At 36.8% G+C, this 19,165-nt stretch overlaps 1 protein-coding gene across 7 annotated transcripts in view; it reads left to right on the forward strand.

Moving 5' to 3' along the window:
• The window catches only part of LOC113232799 (potassium voltage-gated channel unc-103), a 52,683-nt gene that overhangs the window by 12,910 nt on the left and 20,608 nt on the right, over positions 1 to 19,165 (forward strand). For 3 of the 7 annotated variants that reach the window (XM_026467596.1, XM_026467595.1, XM_026467601.1), the window contains exons 1-2: positions 3,942 to 4,196; positions 15,158 to 15,244. In XM_026467596.1, the coding sequence (XP_026323381.1) occupies positions 3,942 to 4,196; positions 15,158 to 15,244 (342 nt within the window). Of the gene's footprint in view, positions 1 to 1,432; positions 1,522 to 1,729; positions 1,945 to 3,941; positions 4,197 to 15,157; positions 15,245 to 19,165 lie in introns of those variants that run through there. The other 4 variants (XM_026467597.1, XM_026467598.1, XM_026467600.1 and 1 more) reach the window with 3 other exon arrangements.

Genomic DNA, 19,165 nt, shown 5'->3' on the forward strand with positions numbered 1-19,165 from the left:
CTTGGCACTTTGCACTTTTTACCATTGTTGTCGCAACACATAGAGTCGAATTTAAATATTAAGTGTCACGTTTGACGTGCTTTTTTTGTCCTTTTTTTTATAATATCAAGTGACGGAACGAACAAGTCGTGCGCCTAATGGTAAGCTACACGCCTGTCCATAACAGATGCAGGGCCACTCTGAGCTTTAAATCGCAACGATCTGAACGACACTGCCACTGCGCCCGTCACATTGTGACATAAGTTGACAAGTTCCATGTCCCTGTAATTTCACCAGTACCCTTACCCTTTAAAACCGGAACACAGTGGCAGAAATAGGTAAGGTGGCAGTACTTCCCTCGACGAACTTTTTCATAAGCAGCTCTACTGCTTCTAAAACATTAGTGGTTCACATATAAGCATTTAATATACGGCTTTTTACATTTTAAATTAATCTTGTGATATCATGTTGGTCCGGCAAAGTTTGCAGCGTTTTTTATAATATAGAAAGAACGAAAGAAAATTGTTTATTGTACAAATACAGACACGCATATGTTTAAAAAAACAGGACAAAAATAATTAAAAAAATAAAATAAGTAGAATTACAACAATTTATACGAATAAGCAGTAATTTACCATATTAATATCAAGTAAGTATCCACTACTGCTCTCGTTATCATCAGACATGAAGTTGACAAGTCCAATGTGCCTGTAGTATTTATTATCAGCACTCTCGACTTTGTTATAACGGAACGCAGTATTACTCACATTACTGCTTGGCAGCAGAAATAGGCATGACGATAGCTTTTTTCTTGAGGAATTTTTTCACAGAGGGCTCCACTGCTACTAAAACCATACTAAATCGTACCTACTAATAAAAATGCGCGTTGAATCCTGTTTTTTATCTAGGATCTATTTTTATACCTTAAGTTTATACTTGTGTGCAATTAACAGTATTTGTATAGCAAGTACATGTAAATTTGTTTGAACATTTCCATACTACACAAACAAAATACAATTTACAATTCTGTTTCTGTTTCACGTTTTGGATCATTGGCTACGCAAAATTACATTATGTAGGAATCAGACGCAAATGTTTCGTGCAAATGAATTCATAGAAGCCCTTAAAGAAATAACTGTAACTAATGGAATTATTTAGGGGGCTTAAATTAAACAGTCACGTGACCTCAATGGTTTAAATCGAATGAGGGGGTGACGGTTGAGACGTGGCGGCACAGTGAGTTTCAGCTGAAAAGCCGGCGGCGGAGTGAAGGTGCCGGTGCGACGCGGGGTAGGTGGTACGGCACTGGTTGTGCGAGGTCACGCCTGCGTTCGGGCGCGTCCGGTTTTGGTCGGCTTTTGTTCGGGCGCCGACGCGCGCAAAGCGACCTCTTGCGTGCGCCGTGCAGTCACTGTGCCCATAGAGTTTACGTCTGACGACCACTCTGCGGGCCCCGCCGCTTCCCACACTGCCATTGAATCGTTATCCGATCCGTTCCTGGGCCTCCGCCTCCAGTGAACGTCGTCGCGGTTTTACGCTAACGTAACTAATTTACTACAAACAACTGCAGCACTCGCGTCAAAAATAAAATGTGCAAATACACAAGAAGAAGAGTCCAGCGGTCAATCGATCGACTGCATTAATATGTAAAATCTGTTATTATCGTTTTGCAGCAGTCTTTGTTTGCGAATTTAGTTACGTTATGATAGGGTTTTTGAGCTTCGTTTAACATATCTGCTGACTTAGTGATCAGTGATCGCTTGCGCTGCTCCTGTGGAGTGGCTGAGCGTGTGAAGCCGTCCTTAGCTTAGTTCATTCAGTGATAAGTGCGTCAATCGCGAATAGGTGTTCTTGCGATTACTTTATTTGCGAGTTTAGTTACTTGTATCTTTTCGAGTTTTTACTGCTGTCCTTTGCCATTCTTGTGGAAAAACGCGATCCATGCTTGGAGTTATGACTACCATGGTATGGTTTTCTTTGTTTAAGTTTTGGTATCTTTCTTGTTTGTAGGAATCGAAGGTAGTTTATTGATATCATCACACTACAATCGATGCCTAGTAGTTAAGACTCATACTATTAGCAACAGCTTACAGATACTTTCATTATGATTATAACGCTGAATATTTACTTAATTGTATTTATTACATTTGTTATGCAGAGCATGTCTGCTTTGCATACGATACTTGACTAGCAATGTAATAACGGCATTGTACTTAATATCTTTATTCTATGTGTATCCGATATTAAAATACAAGCATAGTCATAAGCCTCCTTTTTATGAAGCTTATCGCAAAGATTATAAAAATACAATAGCGAGTGAACTATGCAGAGCATGCCCCTCCCTCGCTTTGCTGGAAGAATGCCCAGAAGATCAGTTAGACGCCTAGACCAGCAATACGCATACATTATATTTCCAGACCTACATTCAACTTGGCACGTAACTACACGAATATTTTTTTTACTGTATCTAGTTCATGTTTTTTACATTAATTTTACCACATAATACGACCGTAATGAGTATGGAGCCTTATTGTAGATACAGGCATGAATAGAATCAATTATTAAAATGCATGCTACGCGGTGTCGTAGCACACAGCAACACACAGACATGAACACTCTACAAAGGGGCTACGAATAACAAATGACTTTTCGTATTAGTCGTATAGTTCATAAGCACAATATGTACTTTATATAAATATAGCTTTAATCACATTACATTCTCATGCATCAATATCCGCATATGCCGTTATAATATATGCGCAATGTATACAAACCGTACTTATATATATCTATAAACATACAATACTTCGGAGCAAAACCTAGTGTGAAGTATTCAAGCTTTCATTTTATATTTGTAAATATGTATGGGCTGTGTCCCTAACATGGAGCTGTCTAGTGGTTTACGTAAGCCGGCCTCTTGGCTCTACTTCTTGTGTTTCAGTTCGTCTTGGCTAGATGATCTTTTGCTACTTCTTGCGTAATCGCAACTACTAAAAGTCTCAGACACGTATTTTAATCTCCAGCGACTACATTGCAATAATTACGTATTGGCGTGAATAAATACGTCAATAACGTCTTAATTCATTCTCACAACATTATATCAATCACGTTCTTATAAGTCTTCTAACCATATTTACTCTTTGTCCATAAAATTATTCGGCTTGAAATAAAATTATTCATGACTTTCTTATAATTTCGTCGATTTACGCTTCTATCTGTTTCCTAACTTTCTCGTTTTGCCTAAGTGAAATATATCGTTACCCGTTTGAAATAACAAAGCATCTGAAGTATTCAGTAAATAGCACCACAATTAATGGATATAAAGGACGTGTTGTATCTATCTCATTGTTTGAAATCTAACCAACAACTCTCAAAGAGGTGTTTTTCTCAAATTGTCAACTTTTCCCAGAAACGTTTCTTCTTTAACATAAGAATGTCTGACACAAGTTGAACAGAGTATAAAGCAATGAAAGGGACCGGCCTCCCATTGACATTCTGCGCTGAATGAGCCTTGGCCTCGTTCTGTATTTTAAGTCGCTCGCAGCTTTATGCCTATAGCCGACGTGAGTAGCGTCGCCCACCCGCGGGTCTCTATTCTTGTGCGGAAACTCAGTGTTAGACAGTGATGCTATACTGTGATTGTCTTTGCTGTTTGTATCTTGCTCTCACCAGAGTAGATCAGTTTCATTTCTCCAAAACCATACCATAGTAAACATATCCATCAATGTTTGTTATTGAAAAAGTTTTCGCTTATGTACAACCAACTTTACGTACATTAAAGTTGACCACTTCGCATTCGAAAGGAAAAATTGAAGTCAAGAAAAATACTGGATATAAAAGATTCAACTATTCAAGCTACAGCACTCCATGTATTCGAGGTGGCGTCGAAGTGTGTATCGGAGGACAGTGAGCTCTCTGATCACCACTGTGGGTGCCGGAGAGAGCATTGGAACTCGGGAGGTATGGAGGAACGAGGCCCACCTGAGGTGCCGCTGATCGTGACGCCACCGTGCGCGGGCGGTGGCAGCGGCGGCGGCACGGCGCTGACCACCTCGCGGCGCACCGCCTCCGCACGTGGCTCTCGTGAAGAGCCGCTCTCCACGTGGCGTTCTTCGGTGCGCGTGCACGACACCGGTTTCCGCGGCTCCCGCAAAAGTGTCGTTCGCCTCGAACCACCCTGTAATGGCCTCAACGGGCTGCCTGCCATCGGCAAGGAGGTAAATTCATGCTCTAATTGGCTGGTTGTTCAATAAAACTACGTATGTATATACAATCTACAAATTTTGCTAAAATTTCCTTTAGGAATGAAAATAAAAAAATTTCAAACGCACTCAAAACAGCTTTATTAACGAAGGCGTTAGTTTCACTTGTAATAAAGATCTTATTTCTTTTTCCTTAGCTCATTGTCATTCAAAGAGAATAGCACTGAAAATATAGATTAATTGTTAAGCATACCAAGCACGGATGAGGAATGAACAATTAGCTGAATAAACCTTTTAGACATGTTCATCTTGAACCACGTTTACAATACTTTCTATTTCTTAAAACGTCTTCTCGTATAGAGTGTCGACATTTTTATTGATTTTCGTTGCGTAGGAACCCCAAGAACAAAATTTACACGATACGACGAAAGATGTCATAAGATCAAGAGGGAAAAGTGTAAGCCGAGCAGGACGAATTGATTTAACGTGATATACTCTAGCACTTGGCGTTCTTCAACCGGCGACGATAATAACTTAAGCCAAATAAAAGTCTCCATATACCAATACTGTAATATAATAAAGAAAATTTACCATGGTTCTCGATACCTGCGTAACTAAGTCTGGTTTCACAAAATAAAACCAGCTATAGACAGCAATATGTAACTTGAAAATTCATTCGTTCTAATTCAAATCGAAATCTTAGTGGCGAATAAATTTAATATTGTATATCGATAGCTTTGTACAAAAGTCGTCTATTAGCACCAATTCATCAGGAAGCTGGATTAAAATAATACCAGTCTAATTATGTCATATGGTTATTTTAACCAATGAAAAGCTCGGTATCTCGTTGACAATAACATTCTACCACAATGCTCAGTAACAATTCAACATCAAAAATGAACATTTGGTTTTCGGTCACTATTCTCAAAAAGCTATGTACTATTTTTATAAAGGTATATGAGTAATCACGTATTTAGTGTCGAGAAGCCGCCACTTACCTACTGTGTAACATGACTCAAGATATCGATCAACTAATTCCATCTACGTTTCTGTGTAAGACTTTGATTTTTTACGCTGAATATTTTACGCAGATCGCCTTCAGAGAATTTTCTTTTTAATGAAACTAGGAACACTATACACGAACACGCAACTTACACGGCCATAGATGTTAGCATCGTTTCAATCATTTTACTTGTTCGTTTAGTCATAATAACAATAGGATATTGATATTATACAAGCATCAAAACACAATTAAAAAATAGTTCTTAATTGGTAGAGAAGAGAATCGAAATTCGTGAAAAAAAAATAACAGGACATTTGTTTGTTACGTCATACTTTAGTGGCGCCATGCAAGCAACATACTCAGGACAGTCTTGCTAAATAGAGTTGGAGCATTTCCTCACCAATGAATTTGATTATTAATACTTTAGTATTAAAGATCAAAGTACCATTTATTAACTGCGTCTGTCTCAAATCGGTTACCATGCTGGGTTGCCACGCCGAGGTGCCGCGTTCGATTCGAATATTTGAATGGCGTACATTTATTTCTCTCGTGAGTTTGGATATAATTTTTGGTTATCTGTATATATGTGTCCCTGGCACCCGTGACACAGGGTTTCCCTTGTGCGGACGTATGAGTGTGTGCGCAAAAAATGTACTTTCAGATATCGAAAAATACACATCAGAATCTTCGTTATTGTGCTCAAATGAATTTGAAAGTTATATGTATAAAAAGTAAGTATAAAAATACATCGAAGGACTTTTTTTATGAGTGTTCGATCTTTGTATTAATAAATATAACAAACTAGTGGAGTAATTTCACAAAAAATAATTGAATATCAGTTCAATAAAAAAACCTATGTGTAAGGTTCATCTTTGGGCTTCGTAAATATGACCGAATTTCACATTTCCGCAGTCAGCTCAAATGGCTTCCCATCCGTCTCCGCAGGAATTTGCATATTGTCTCCATTCTTTACAATATTTTACATAACCCTGTGTCTCCCGGGTACCTGAAAGAGCGTTTCAGCTTCCTTAGGTCCCAGAATAAACCCTGTCGCTCTCTTGTTAGGTCCCAGTTATCTTTTCCATGCTTCAATTCCGGTTTCTATTCTCATTCCTTCACCGTTCATGCGGTCAGACTTTGGAATGCACTTCCTATTACTGTTCACGAAAGTAAATCGTTAGCTATTTTTAAAGTGAGAGTTAAAGAGCATTATTTATCTACTATTCCATCCATATCTTAGGTATTATATTATAAAATATGTATTTATCTAAGTATTTATATAATTTATAACAATTTAATTTTTTTTTTTTTCCTTGTTTTGTTGTGCACATATGCCCGTTCTTTTAGTTATAGTGTCCTGTATTTAGATCTGCAGGAAGAAATTTTTATTAGAAATAAGCAGAACCTTTTGTTTTTAATTTCGCTTGTATTCTTTGTGACTTGTATTTTTCCTGTACAATAAACTATTAAAATAAAAATAAAAAATAAAAATTTAAAATATAAAAATACAATTTTATAGGCCGTTACCCCTTTTTCCCTATATCTATGGTCGTATCAAAATCATGAGTAACAATAATAATGGGCGAGATAATCACACCATTTAACAGTCGTCAAAGATTTATTGATCGTCTAAGGTCACTGCGTTAAGTTTATGGAGAAATATTCTATTGTATTGCGCGCACAAATTGTGTACTGCGGCTTGATAGGGAATCAACATTAAATAGGCAAATAGACAAATATCGTAATGAAACTTGCGTCAACTGCGTCAAAAAGGTTCACAACTCTCGAAACCCGTGTAAAGAACCTGCATGGGACCAGCGTGACGCACTATGCCCTAAAACACTCGCTGGACAGGAGACTAAATGGAATCATGATAAAGATAGATTAGAAAGTACGGAAAAAAGTACAAACAAAAGTGCGTTGTAGAAAACATGTTTTGCGCCAGATACACCATCTGGCTAGGATTTGTGAATTTATGTAAAGACAGGGGGATCTTTTCCCAAATAAGACAAAAATAAAAATAATACAAGTTGTCTAGACTAGGAAAAAATTTATTCTTTTTGACAAAGAATATGAAATTAAATCAAATTCAAATTACAGTCATAGATAACATCATATACTACGCTTTTTGTTTCCGGGTTATCTCATTTTACAATAGCAAAAACTGTGCTTTTGTGGTAAGAACAACGAAAAGTTGAAATTTGAATAAGGAATCGTACACATTTTCGGATTTTTCTTTATTTAGCGGCAACAAGGAAACATTCTATTTCAAATCAAAAAAAAAAAATATATATATATATATATATATATATATATCATATAATATAATATACGCAGCTATGTAAATACCACTGTGATAGCTACAAAGTTTCAGGGGTACAGCTATTCTTTTCTAACAGAAAGCAATGATGTCAAATCAGAAACAGAACTTTAAAGAAAATTTGTCACACAGTGTAATTTTCGTGGAAGACGTGTAAGCAAAAAAAAGTTTTCCAACAATTTAGTATAAATTTATACAGGAATGTTAATTAATTCTGATTATTTCTGAATACTGTTTGTCTAATTTCCATTCCCTTTTCCAATAATATTAAACATGTATTAAACACAATTATCCTTGCAAATATAAGTGAAATTAATTTACTCATTGTAGCTTGTTATGATTGTGTATGAACAGGAACGCCTAAAATTTATCCATATGTATAGTACCTACCAAATTCTAGGTATCAATATTTTGTCTCGTTTTCATAGATGTTTCCGTAGTAAAAATTGTTTTATTGATAATAATAGTAAATCGAATACATAACCAGTAGTAACACTTCTTTTGGCGTAAACAATTACATTGTGAGTGTAATGTCACTGTTTTCTTTTGTCAGGAAAGCAATAATAATTACATCTGTAAAGTGGCAATTGTTTCTGGTGTGACAATATTGGTTTATATTTTTGTTTTAATATATAATATCAAGTAATGGGATGATTAAGTCATGTGCCTGCTGGTAAACTACACGTCTATCCATAACAGTTGCTATGGACATAAGTTGACTAATTTCACCAGCATCCTTACCTTTCAAAACCTGAACGCAGTAATGCTCACTTTACTATTCGCTAGATCAACTCTTTCACAAGGAGCTGTACTGCTACTAATTTTTTTATTAATTAAGCAGCAAGTATGTACAACAAGTATGTTTTTTTTTTATAACTGTCTACATGTCTGTTTACATAGCTATATAGTGGTGTTTAGTTGATATGTACTATCGATTATCATGCCGGGTCTGTTGTATTGTATTACATATATATAAATTATAATAGATAGATACATAAAAATCACGTATAAAACATATATCATTTTATTATTTACCTCGAGGTTTCGGACTTATTGCAACGTCTATCTCCGCCTCTTCAGTCTCGAAGGGACTGAAGAGGCGGGTGTCAGCCTTCTAGCCGTGCGAGTTTTTCTAACTACCCGCACTTGATCTTTATTATTTATTTGTGCACTAGGGTTCTCACTAGACCGACACACAATACTCACGACAGTGACGAAGACGACGAATTTAAAAATAGAATATTTCCTCGAGAGCCGTACCCGGGGCATCGTGCCCAGAAGGCTGGCAACATTTCTCCTTTATATTGCTAAACCTATTCTTTGGCGGAAATAACTGCCAGGCTTATGGTCATCGGAGACTTGTACGAGACGATCCGACAGAAGTTTCACCTGTGGCCCCCAGGGAAATAGGGTTTCAACTGTAAAAGGCACAAAACTGGAGCACTGAGCAAGGTTGGCGTATATGAGCGTTTTGCGGTTCTCGGCCGCTCTGGCCATAGAGCCTGCGCCACACGCGCGCTTGCAAGGACAATGCCCATTCTCTAAGGTGTATAGGTTCTTTCTTGAACAATCTTGCAGGGCGGCTCACCAAAGAAGACAAAGAAAGGCGAAGGATGCTACCGTAGAGGATGCACGTGCTGTGTGCCGAAGAGAGAAAGGCCGGGAGAGCAACACTAGAATCTTTTCTGACTCCTAACCCACCGAATCGGACTGGAAGTCAAGCTTGGAGCTAGGAGCGGATATTCAAGGACAATTTAGAATTTTGATTAGGGTGTCACGAAAAAGATTATCGACGAAAGAACTCAAATTTCCAAAGATGTGAGCAGCGGAGGACGTCAATGAATTTTGGAACGAATAAACTAAAATGAATGATAAATAAGCCCATGTGGGGGTTGATTTAGGAAAGACGGTGGGAAGTTTCATTGAATTTGGCTACCTGATCATTTATTAATGCTGGTACTGAATCATCGAGTATGGGCGCACCCAACAGGGGTAGGGTGTCCTCTGTGACGATATTAACATTGGAAGCCAGAATATTGAATTTGGAATACAATGTTCCCTTTTTGTCTTTAAATAAAGAGAAACCCGAAAATTTGTACGTTTCCTGTATGGTACACAAATGTCTGACCACAATAGCAAAGTTTTTGCCGGGAAACAAAGTTTTTTCATGTTTTTATGTTAGAATTCATTAAATAACCCAGAAACAAAAATCGCATTCCATGGTGTATAAATTACAAAAGTGGACACGAACTTTTGACGTTAACATTGCGTCATCATATCACCAAAGCATATCGTAGCTTTAGTATAACAAAGCCACATGTCCGTCATTTACGCCATTTTGCGTCAAAAGGGCTTTTATCATAATATGGAAATCATAAAATTAGTACGAATCACATGAAAATAATTATGTATAGGTATGTGACGACCTCGGTGGTGGACAAGGAGGTCTCGGGTTCGATTCCGGTAGGACCAATTTGGGAAAATAACTTTTCTAAAATGGCCTGAGTGTTTTTGGGGAAGTGCACCGGAGTGAATTTTGTTGTTCTGGTACCTACTCATAGTACTGGGAATTCCCTAGTTTGAGATCAAGCAATTGGTGTGAATAAATGAATGAACGAATGAAATATTCTTTATTGCACATTAAAATTACAATGATCACACAGAATAGTAATGTAAGTATCACAGAGTAAACCAATGTTGGTGTGGTTGTCGGGACCGTTGTAGGCATTTTAGGTGACATTTTTTTAAGCATAGAAAAGTTATGAACTAGTTCCTGTAGCGTCCACTCCTGCACGTAAAAACGTATTGGAGTTTGGCTCGCCGACGCACCACCACGTGCTCCGGGGTGACCACACCAGCACCATGTGACGTGTGCACCCGAGACAAACCATCGACAATCCGCATACTCTAGTTTTGTTCGTAGAATCTTTAAACTTATGTCCTGAAAAGTTGCCATTACAACAAGGGTATGATATATTGCTCACCACGGATCTCGTAAAAGAAGGTGGTTTAGCTAATTTTTGTTATGTAAAATAGACGAATATTTGGCCACAATCGTACCTGATGTTTAGCGAATTTATGCATTTGTCTAGCTGTATTATTACAGCTCGCTGAACGACTTTTAACTGGTGGACTAATCGTATCACGAATGTCCACGTCCCGCCCGCGTATGTCATAACGGATTGTTGAAAACCTTTGTTTTCAAAGTTTGTGGTATGGGTGACGAAAAGATCCAACGTAATTTTTCAAACGCTGCCCAATCCTGTCTCTCTAGCCTTAAGTAACCCTAAATAGCGGCACCCTTTGTGTAATAAGGCCATGCCTGCAAAATGGAAAAACAACTTATTAGAACAGAGGTTAAAAAACTCTACGATCGAAATTAGTCGATAACTTTCTAAGCTTAAATAGAAGGATCATAAAATTTCACATGTATAATTTGTTTCACATCGTATTATTTTATTACATGCATAATTTGTTTCACATCGCATTATTTTATTACATGCATAATTTATTTCACATCGCATTATTTTATTACATGCATAATTTGTTTCACATCGCATTATTTTATTACAAGCATAATTTGTTTCACATCGCATTATTTTATTACAAGCATAATTTGTTTCACATCGTATTATTCTTTTAAAATGTATTTAAAGCGTCTAAGAGTGATAGGTCAACTACAACTATATAATAGGGTTGCGGTTGTCTATTCTAGCATTTATACAAAAATAAGCGCAGTTAAATTATTTACTCATTCATTATTGTTGCATGTATTGCATGTACAATTTGTGCAAAATTGATCATAAAACTATCACAGTGACAGAACATGAACACCGTTGCGGCATTCCAATTTACGACATTTGAGAGAAACAATTCTTTATAGTAACAAAAAAATAAAACAAAACATAATTTAAAAATTACAATAAAAAAATGCGAACAATTTAACATTTCAAATCAATATAATTAAGAACTTTTATATAATATAATTATTGTCATACCTATGTATATAAAAATGAATGTTCGTTTGTATGTTTGTCCCGTATGTGCTCCATTATTGTTCGGGAGTAGTCGCAAAAGATTCTGGAATATTTAGAATCTTTTAAAATATCTAGTGGGCCAGCTGTTTCAACAACTGTGTCTACAGTTGAAAATGCGATTCTTTCTGTGGCATTGCAACTCATTCAACTAGTACTTGATAAAAATACATATTTAACGGAACACTCCTTAAAGTAATGCAGTGTTTTTTTTTCCAAAAGTCGGTTATCTTACTTTTTTATTTTAAGTCTTATTACTTATGTACTTAGACTGCCTCCGTGGCCGAACGGTTACCATGCCGGACTGCCACGCAGAGGTCCCAGGTTCGATTCCCGGGCCGAGAGAAATAGTTGTATGGCCTACAATTATTTCTCTCGTGAGTTTGGGTGTAATTTGTGGTTGTCTATGTGTGTGTCCATGGCACCCGCGACACAGGGTTTTCCCTAGTGCGGGGCTATGTTGAGTGTGTGCGTTATTTATTTATTTATGTGTACTTTTTTCTTAAAACTATACAATAAAATAAAAAAAATTAAATACAATAAATTAGTTGACTGTCATTTTTTTCCATTCATTTGTTTTAATTTCCTACTCAATACAGATTTGTTGTCTGGGTCCAGGTTGATTTTGTTTCTGGTGAATTTCACAAGCATTAGTTAGAAAAAAAAAGTTATTAGCAAAACTTTAAATTAATCAATTTTAAACTGTTATAATTTTTACATTTTCAACTGTTTCTGTTTTGTCCCAAAGAATAAGAAGTAATTTTAGTATCAGTAGAGCAACTTTTAATATAGTTCGTCCACGGAAGTTCTGCCACCTTGCCTATTTCTGCCGTCACGCCATTATGAACGGGTAAGGGTGGTGGGGAAATTACAGGTAATACGGATTTGGTGGCAGTGCCCCTCAGATCTTTGTGATTTAAAGCTGACACTGCAACGATATGCCCACGCGTGCGTTATTATCACCAGACGTATGATTTGTTAGTCCCGTCATTAGGTATCATAAAAAATTAATTAAAATTAATTTTGTTTAATTTCGATAAAGGTTGAAAGGAAAATATTTTTCGATAATGGTATAATAATGGTAAATCGATGTTAAAAGATGTTAATTACTTACTTACTTTATGTTAGCATAAGTCTAATTTTTATTTATTTAAATATAAACGTTACTATTTTATAATCTCATTTCGCTTTTGTTCCGCTTCTGTGCCGATGCATATTGGACGTTTCAATCGAAAAATGGTAATAAGAGTTTCTGAAATTAAGTTTAAATTTGAAAAAACGAGTGTCGTGAAGTGTTGTTTCAACGTGCGATATAAATATCAAAGCGACGAACGCGAAAGAATTTTAATTACAACCTCACATAAAAGTAAAAAAAAATTGTGTCATAAAACAGAAAACACAGAGATGAGGAGCAACTGAGTTTTTATTACGCAGCCCCAAAGAAAATTAAGGAAAAACGAGAGCATGAAAATATTTTCTTTTTTTATTACAAAAATTTACTATTTTAGCCAATGATTTTAGCCTTAGAATAATAACGCATAGAATGATAGTTTCATATCAAACGAACTGTCACAAGTGAGGCAAAAATCAAAATCATGTAGGCTAGTTTTAGTAGTAGGTTAATTTTCGGTTTTAGTGAATATTTATATAAAAATACAAGTTGAAATGCGTTACTTCCTTGTGGAATGTGATGTTAGTATCTATTTTATGTTTGTCTGACGTATTTTTACACTCATTTACACATTTCGTCATTTTTAGCTAAAATTCTTGAGCTGTTCGCGGTGCAAGTTGACCTTGAGCACTGACGGCCCGCCCGCTCGTGTAGGACCATTGGGAGCGCTTCAATTTGCCTCACTTAGCGTGTGCGGACTAAGTTTCTATGCGTTATTCTAAGGTTTTAGCTAAAATAAAAGTGCCTTAGTATTGTAAAACCTAAATAATCCGAAAGATCTAACCAACTATCAAAAGGTAACGATTTTGGTTTATTTTTTGTAGCTTACCACCAGGCGTATGACTTGTTCGTCCCGTCACTTGATGTCATTAAAAAATGTGAAAGTTAATGAAACTTAGCGAATATAAATTTATCGTATCTCGCAATTTCATTACTATCACATAACATGTTATATGACACAATTAACCCTAGATCTCACTATATTTAATGAAAGTGTCAAAAATTATAGGCACGACTAATACGTTATTGGAATTTAATCTTGTAAATTGTACTAAGGCTTTGGCAAGCTACCTTGACTCAAAGACTAATATGCGGCCTCTTTATTTTAGAATAAATTGTGATGTTAATTGTGGTACAATGACCGGGAGATAGTACATTATCAATATCTCCTTTAAGTAATAACAATATGAAATGCAAATGACGTGTTCACACTGCGGGATATTCAGCTCTTTGCAGGAGAAGCGGTCTCCGCTATGAGCAGAGACGTATGTACTATCAGCAAAGTTGAAGCCTTCTCAGTCTCACAGTCTTGTGTTTCTTTTTTTTACATATAATATGCCAGGCAACCACAACAAATTACCTGGTCTCAAACTAGGGACTTCCCTGTACTATGAGTACCAGAGCAACGGAAATCATTCCGGGGCATTATCCGGAACAACCATGTTTGCAAACAAGAATTGTAGCCCCATCCTTTGTCGTCCTTTTTTTGTGAAACCCTTTTTGTGTATAACATAAAAAAGCGTCTAGTCCTTAAACGACATTTATTTACATTCGACATTCTTTAGTCAACACCGCTACTAAAAGTTGTTGCCTGCATGCAAAAATAACCCTTAGGGCGCGTTTACCCGACACACAATTCATCGCGCTCACGCCGCGCGGTCGCCGCGCGGAGACCGTGTTGCCGCCGTGCAACGACCGCGTGCCTCTAACTGTCATGACAAAGTACGCTCTATTTATTTGGCTTTTGCGTTTTAACTTAAATGAGCATTCCGGGTGCGAAGGCGAGGTTGGCTTGTCTTGTTCTACGCGGCGACCTCGCGGTTTTATTATTCAGAAGAATTGCAATGTTGTCGCTTAGTAAATAGAATTCACATTTGCCATTAATGTACGTGAAAGCATGGTAACCGGGCGATCGCCGCGCGGCGGCTGCGCGAAAACTATCGCGTCGTGTAACTCGGCGCCTAGGGCGCGTTTATTCGACACAAATTTCAACCGAGCTGTCATGTCAAAAAAAGCTCTATTTATTTAGCTTTTACGTTTTAACTTAATTGGCTTGTATTTGGTCTACGAACTGGCGCGGTTGTATTATTCCGAGGAATTTAAATGTTATTGACTAGGAAATAGAATTCAGATTCACATTCATGTACGTGAAAATGGGCGGTTACCGTGCAGCACGAAAACTTTCGCGTCATGTAAGTGGGCGCTTAGGCCGCAAATTCGGAACGGCGCGCGGCGGTGCATACAGCTGAGCGTTCCAGGTTTGTGCGTTTGCGCGCAATGGAAGTGTAAACCTTGAACACTCCGCTGAACACACCACCACCGTTGCGAATTTATGACCTTTGGTAACTCGTCAACTTTGATGATAGTACGTACAAATGATGATGTACATGGTAATATTTACACATAAGTATCATTGTTTTTAAATACATGCGGTGTACTTGTGTTCAGGTACTGTCTCTGGGCGCAACGGCAGGCCACAAGGGAACCACGCAGCCCTCTCACCCCTGCACTATCCTCCACCATTCTCCTTATAAGGTAAGCAAATATGTTCCGAATTAAATTACATTGTAATTTATGCAATCTAAAAAAAGGAAGACGTACTATGTAAAACGTATTATCGTTTATAATAACAAAGGCTTTTACAAACAATACACGCTTGGTTCTGTGTTATTGTTGTTTCTGTAGTTCTCCATGCTATGTTATTCTATCTCGTATACATTGTTCTTTATAATACTAATGGATGTAATTTTAACGTAATAATACGAGTATATAGAAACATACAAAAATAACAGAAAATTAATTTCTGGATCGTACTGTTAATATTTTTTACCGCAAAATTGTAAGTTACTTCTGTACCTAATATAAGAGACGACATATGTTTTTTATGAAATCATTTGGCGCTACGTACGATATTAAAAAAATATTTCACACGAGAATGGACAATTTTGTGCGGTCATTACTTTTTAGAGAAACTAGCTACCCGCGACTTCGACTACGTAGATTGAGTACGTCGAGTAGCCTACTGTACTACATCCTTGAGAAATTATTAGTTCCCCATACAAACTTTCATCGCTTACTCCACACCTTTAAGATTTATTTTTATGACAAATAGTAGTATGTCCTTCTATTAGGTCCCATCTATCTCTACTTACCAGAATTTATATTTGGTTCAGCGGTTTAAGAGTGAAACGTAACAGAGTTACTTTCGCATTTATAATGTTATAGTTTTGACCAGGGTTGTTGCTGATGCAGGGTCTTACACATACGAGGATGCAATTTTTTTTCACTTTAACATCACCAGATGCTGATACGGATGTGATTTTATAGGTATTTAAAAAAACGCGAAAAATGTACATCCTTACTGAATCTATCTACATGAAAAGTTTTTTATTTTCTTTGGTATCGTAATAAAACATTATTTTACCGATTTTGTGACATTCATTAACAAAAGTATCAATCTTCATGAAAACAATCAATCTGCCTAGGTTAATCGTTGTGGAATTTTATCAAAATTATGTGTTAAAAACACCACTTAAGCTGCTATTTTCGGCTTAACTTCTGTTTCTAGAAGGTTTGCAAATTATTCCAGCGTGCCTTTTAGGCTATGTCACGACTTGAACATCCGCAATGAATATCAGCATCGTTGAATATGGATGCTGATGCTGATATTTTAATTTACGCAGGTTATCCGCGGATGTGAATGTTGATATTCGCAACAACCCTAGTTTGGACAATGGGCGTGTCTAAGTTTTAAAGGCTCGGAATCATAGCTTATTAGCTATTATTATTTTGACTAAAATAAATAAAACATAAAATAATTTACAGAGTAAACACTTACACACAAGACCTTAAACCGTCGACATCAAGGTATTTATTTTATAGCGGAATATTTTAAAATTTTTATTAGCTACAATGTACTAACTCTCATAAAAATTAAAGATTAATGAAAAAAATACCAGCATTGTTTGTCGCAATGGCCTCGACGCGTTCGACACGCAAATGGAGGAAAACTCACGCTATTATTTTGTTAATGATCCCGACGTGTGCTCGAACGTTGGAAAACTAAATTCTGCAGCTTTTCGTGATTAAAAAAGTCGTTTTTCCACCAAAATTTCCACCGTTAAACGTATTGCACTTCGCTGTATTTTGGTTTGCCAATCATTTTAGTTAAGAATTACTAATAAACCCATAAACTTGAGCGATATGATAAACACATAATAATTACAATAATGTCTAGCTAGCTAATAAAAGCAGTAGAGCTAATCTGAAAGAGTGCGTCCAGGGAAGTATAGCCACCTTACCTCTTTCTGCCGCCAAACAGTAATGTTAACGTTACATTTAAACTAGCTTTCAAAATAGTTGGATAGGCTGTGGATATACATACCTACACAGTTTCAATCTCTGACATTCGTTATTTCACAAAGTGCATAAAAGTTAAATATAGCCAAGAGTTATCGATGCGATCGTATCGACGGAGGCTAACAGTAGGTCATTGTACAAAGCAGCCCCAATTAACCACAGGGTTAGCTTAGACTAATAGGCTCCGATATAATGGAAACAAAGGCGTATATTGATTGGCAAAATCGAAATATCTTGAAAACATATTGCATGCCATTTGTAATAGAGTTCCTGATCTGGTCCTGTAACAGCAACTCAAAATCGGATAAAAATTGGTTGTATTTTACACACGATGTTATGTGGAATTTCGATGCACATGTATTCGATACATCAAGTATATAACCAGAAATAGAAACGAAATAAGAGCCATCCGTCCCTAGCAAATCATCGGGCAAATGGGCCTTATATCATTTTTAAATATCAACTCTCGTTTACACTGAAATCACAAATTAGAAAGCTGAAAGAGTACAGCGCCAACAACTGACTTGTATGTACGTCTCCGTATATTCCAAAAATATTCTGTATTTATTCTAATAAAGATAATATCTCTAACTATGGAAGGCTGTTCCATTCGGTGGTGTGGAAAAACAGCAAAACATCGAATTACAAGACAAACAAAATCACATTTCATCGGTAATTAAATAAAAAATATGTAATTTTTCAATTACGTCCATTATATCAAAGCCCAAGTTAAACTGGTTGATTTGAAGTGAAACAATTGACAACACCCGTCAATTGTTTCGAATTCGGGCTGGTCAATCGGAGCGCAGTTATCAATGTAATGATATGACAGAATAGTTTTCAAACAAATTAAATGACATTTCGTCTCTATTTCTGGCTATATACTCAATGATTCAATATTACGCCATTCACAGACACATAGAGTTCTGTCGAAGTTACAAACTGCCGAACTTGTGCCATATAGAATATTTCAACGTAGAAATTGTGTGACACTCGTTTGCACACAAAAGTATACGATGAAATCAATACTTCATAGTGCATTAGATTTGGCTTAAATCGATTTGACACTAAGTATAATTTGACTTCTCTAAGTAAAATACTTAAACCAGTGAACTTTTCCTTATCTTTGGATAAGCTGGTATCCAAGTAATACGTATAAGTTAATCTAAGTATCTACTCAAGTATCCACTTCTATCAGTATCCTGTGTAGATTAGCTATGTATATATTAAAAATGACATTTACTAAAGTAACCATACTGCACTCCTTGTTATAACTAACGTAACATAATCGAACTATTCCTCTTCTTATCGTTTCGATGACATACTATTGTTGCCCAGAACTCAGCCACGCCGACCGCGTCACTAATCGCCGCCATTAAATCCTCAAGCGTGCTGGAGCTGCAGGTACGAGGGCACGATATGAAATGAGCCATCGTTTGTATCGCACCGCACAAATTACAACCATCCGAAAATCCCCACCTGAACATATTATTATTGTCCTTGCTCCGACCAATCTGAATCCGAAGCCGATTTAAAAACTTCCAGACCGGCCATGGCAATTCGTGTCCTGGAGGAAGACTCTCAAAAGGTGGGACAAACGTAGATGGTACTCTTTCGCACCAAAGGTTGCACCTCACCTGCGCCGACTCAATGCTCAGAGGATCGACACATTTGACAAAACTTTTCCACCTTCTCAGTCTCTGTTGCACTGTGAAGTAATCGTGCATAAGGTCCTGAGTGTCGATGGCCATTTTTGCTCTTTCGCAAGATGCCGAATCGAACCTCAAACGAAACGAAAAACGAACTATTAGCGAACTAGAGTTATTAACATATCTGAGATCAGCGAAAGTAGACCTATAACCACCTCTAATCGATTATTTTTATCTTATTTAGTTTCAGTTTTATTTTCAATCAAAATCAACGTAATTAACATTTTTATTAGAAAAAAAATTTTGGTGCCAATATCCCGAAAATTATCGAAATCCAAATGCGTTAGTTATGACTAGGAGAACAGCATATTAATATATTGTTCTACAATACATCATTATTTTGAGGCGTGCTCTCAAAAAACGGATCGCGTCACTTGGTGCAATGCCA

This window comes from Hyposmocoma kahamanoa, unplaced genomic scaffold, assembly GCF_003589595.1.
Source record: "Hyposmocoma kahamanoa isolate Upper Pololo Valley unplaced genomic scaffold, ASM358959v1 78, whole genome shotgun sequence".
Lineage (NCBI taxonomy): Eukaryota > Metazoa > Arthropoda > Insecta > Lepidoptera > Cosmopterigidae > Hyposmocoma > Hyposmocoma kahamanoa.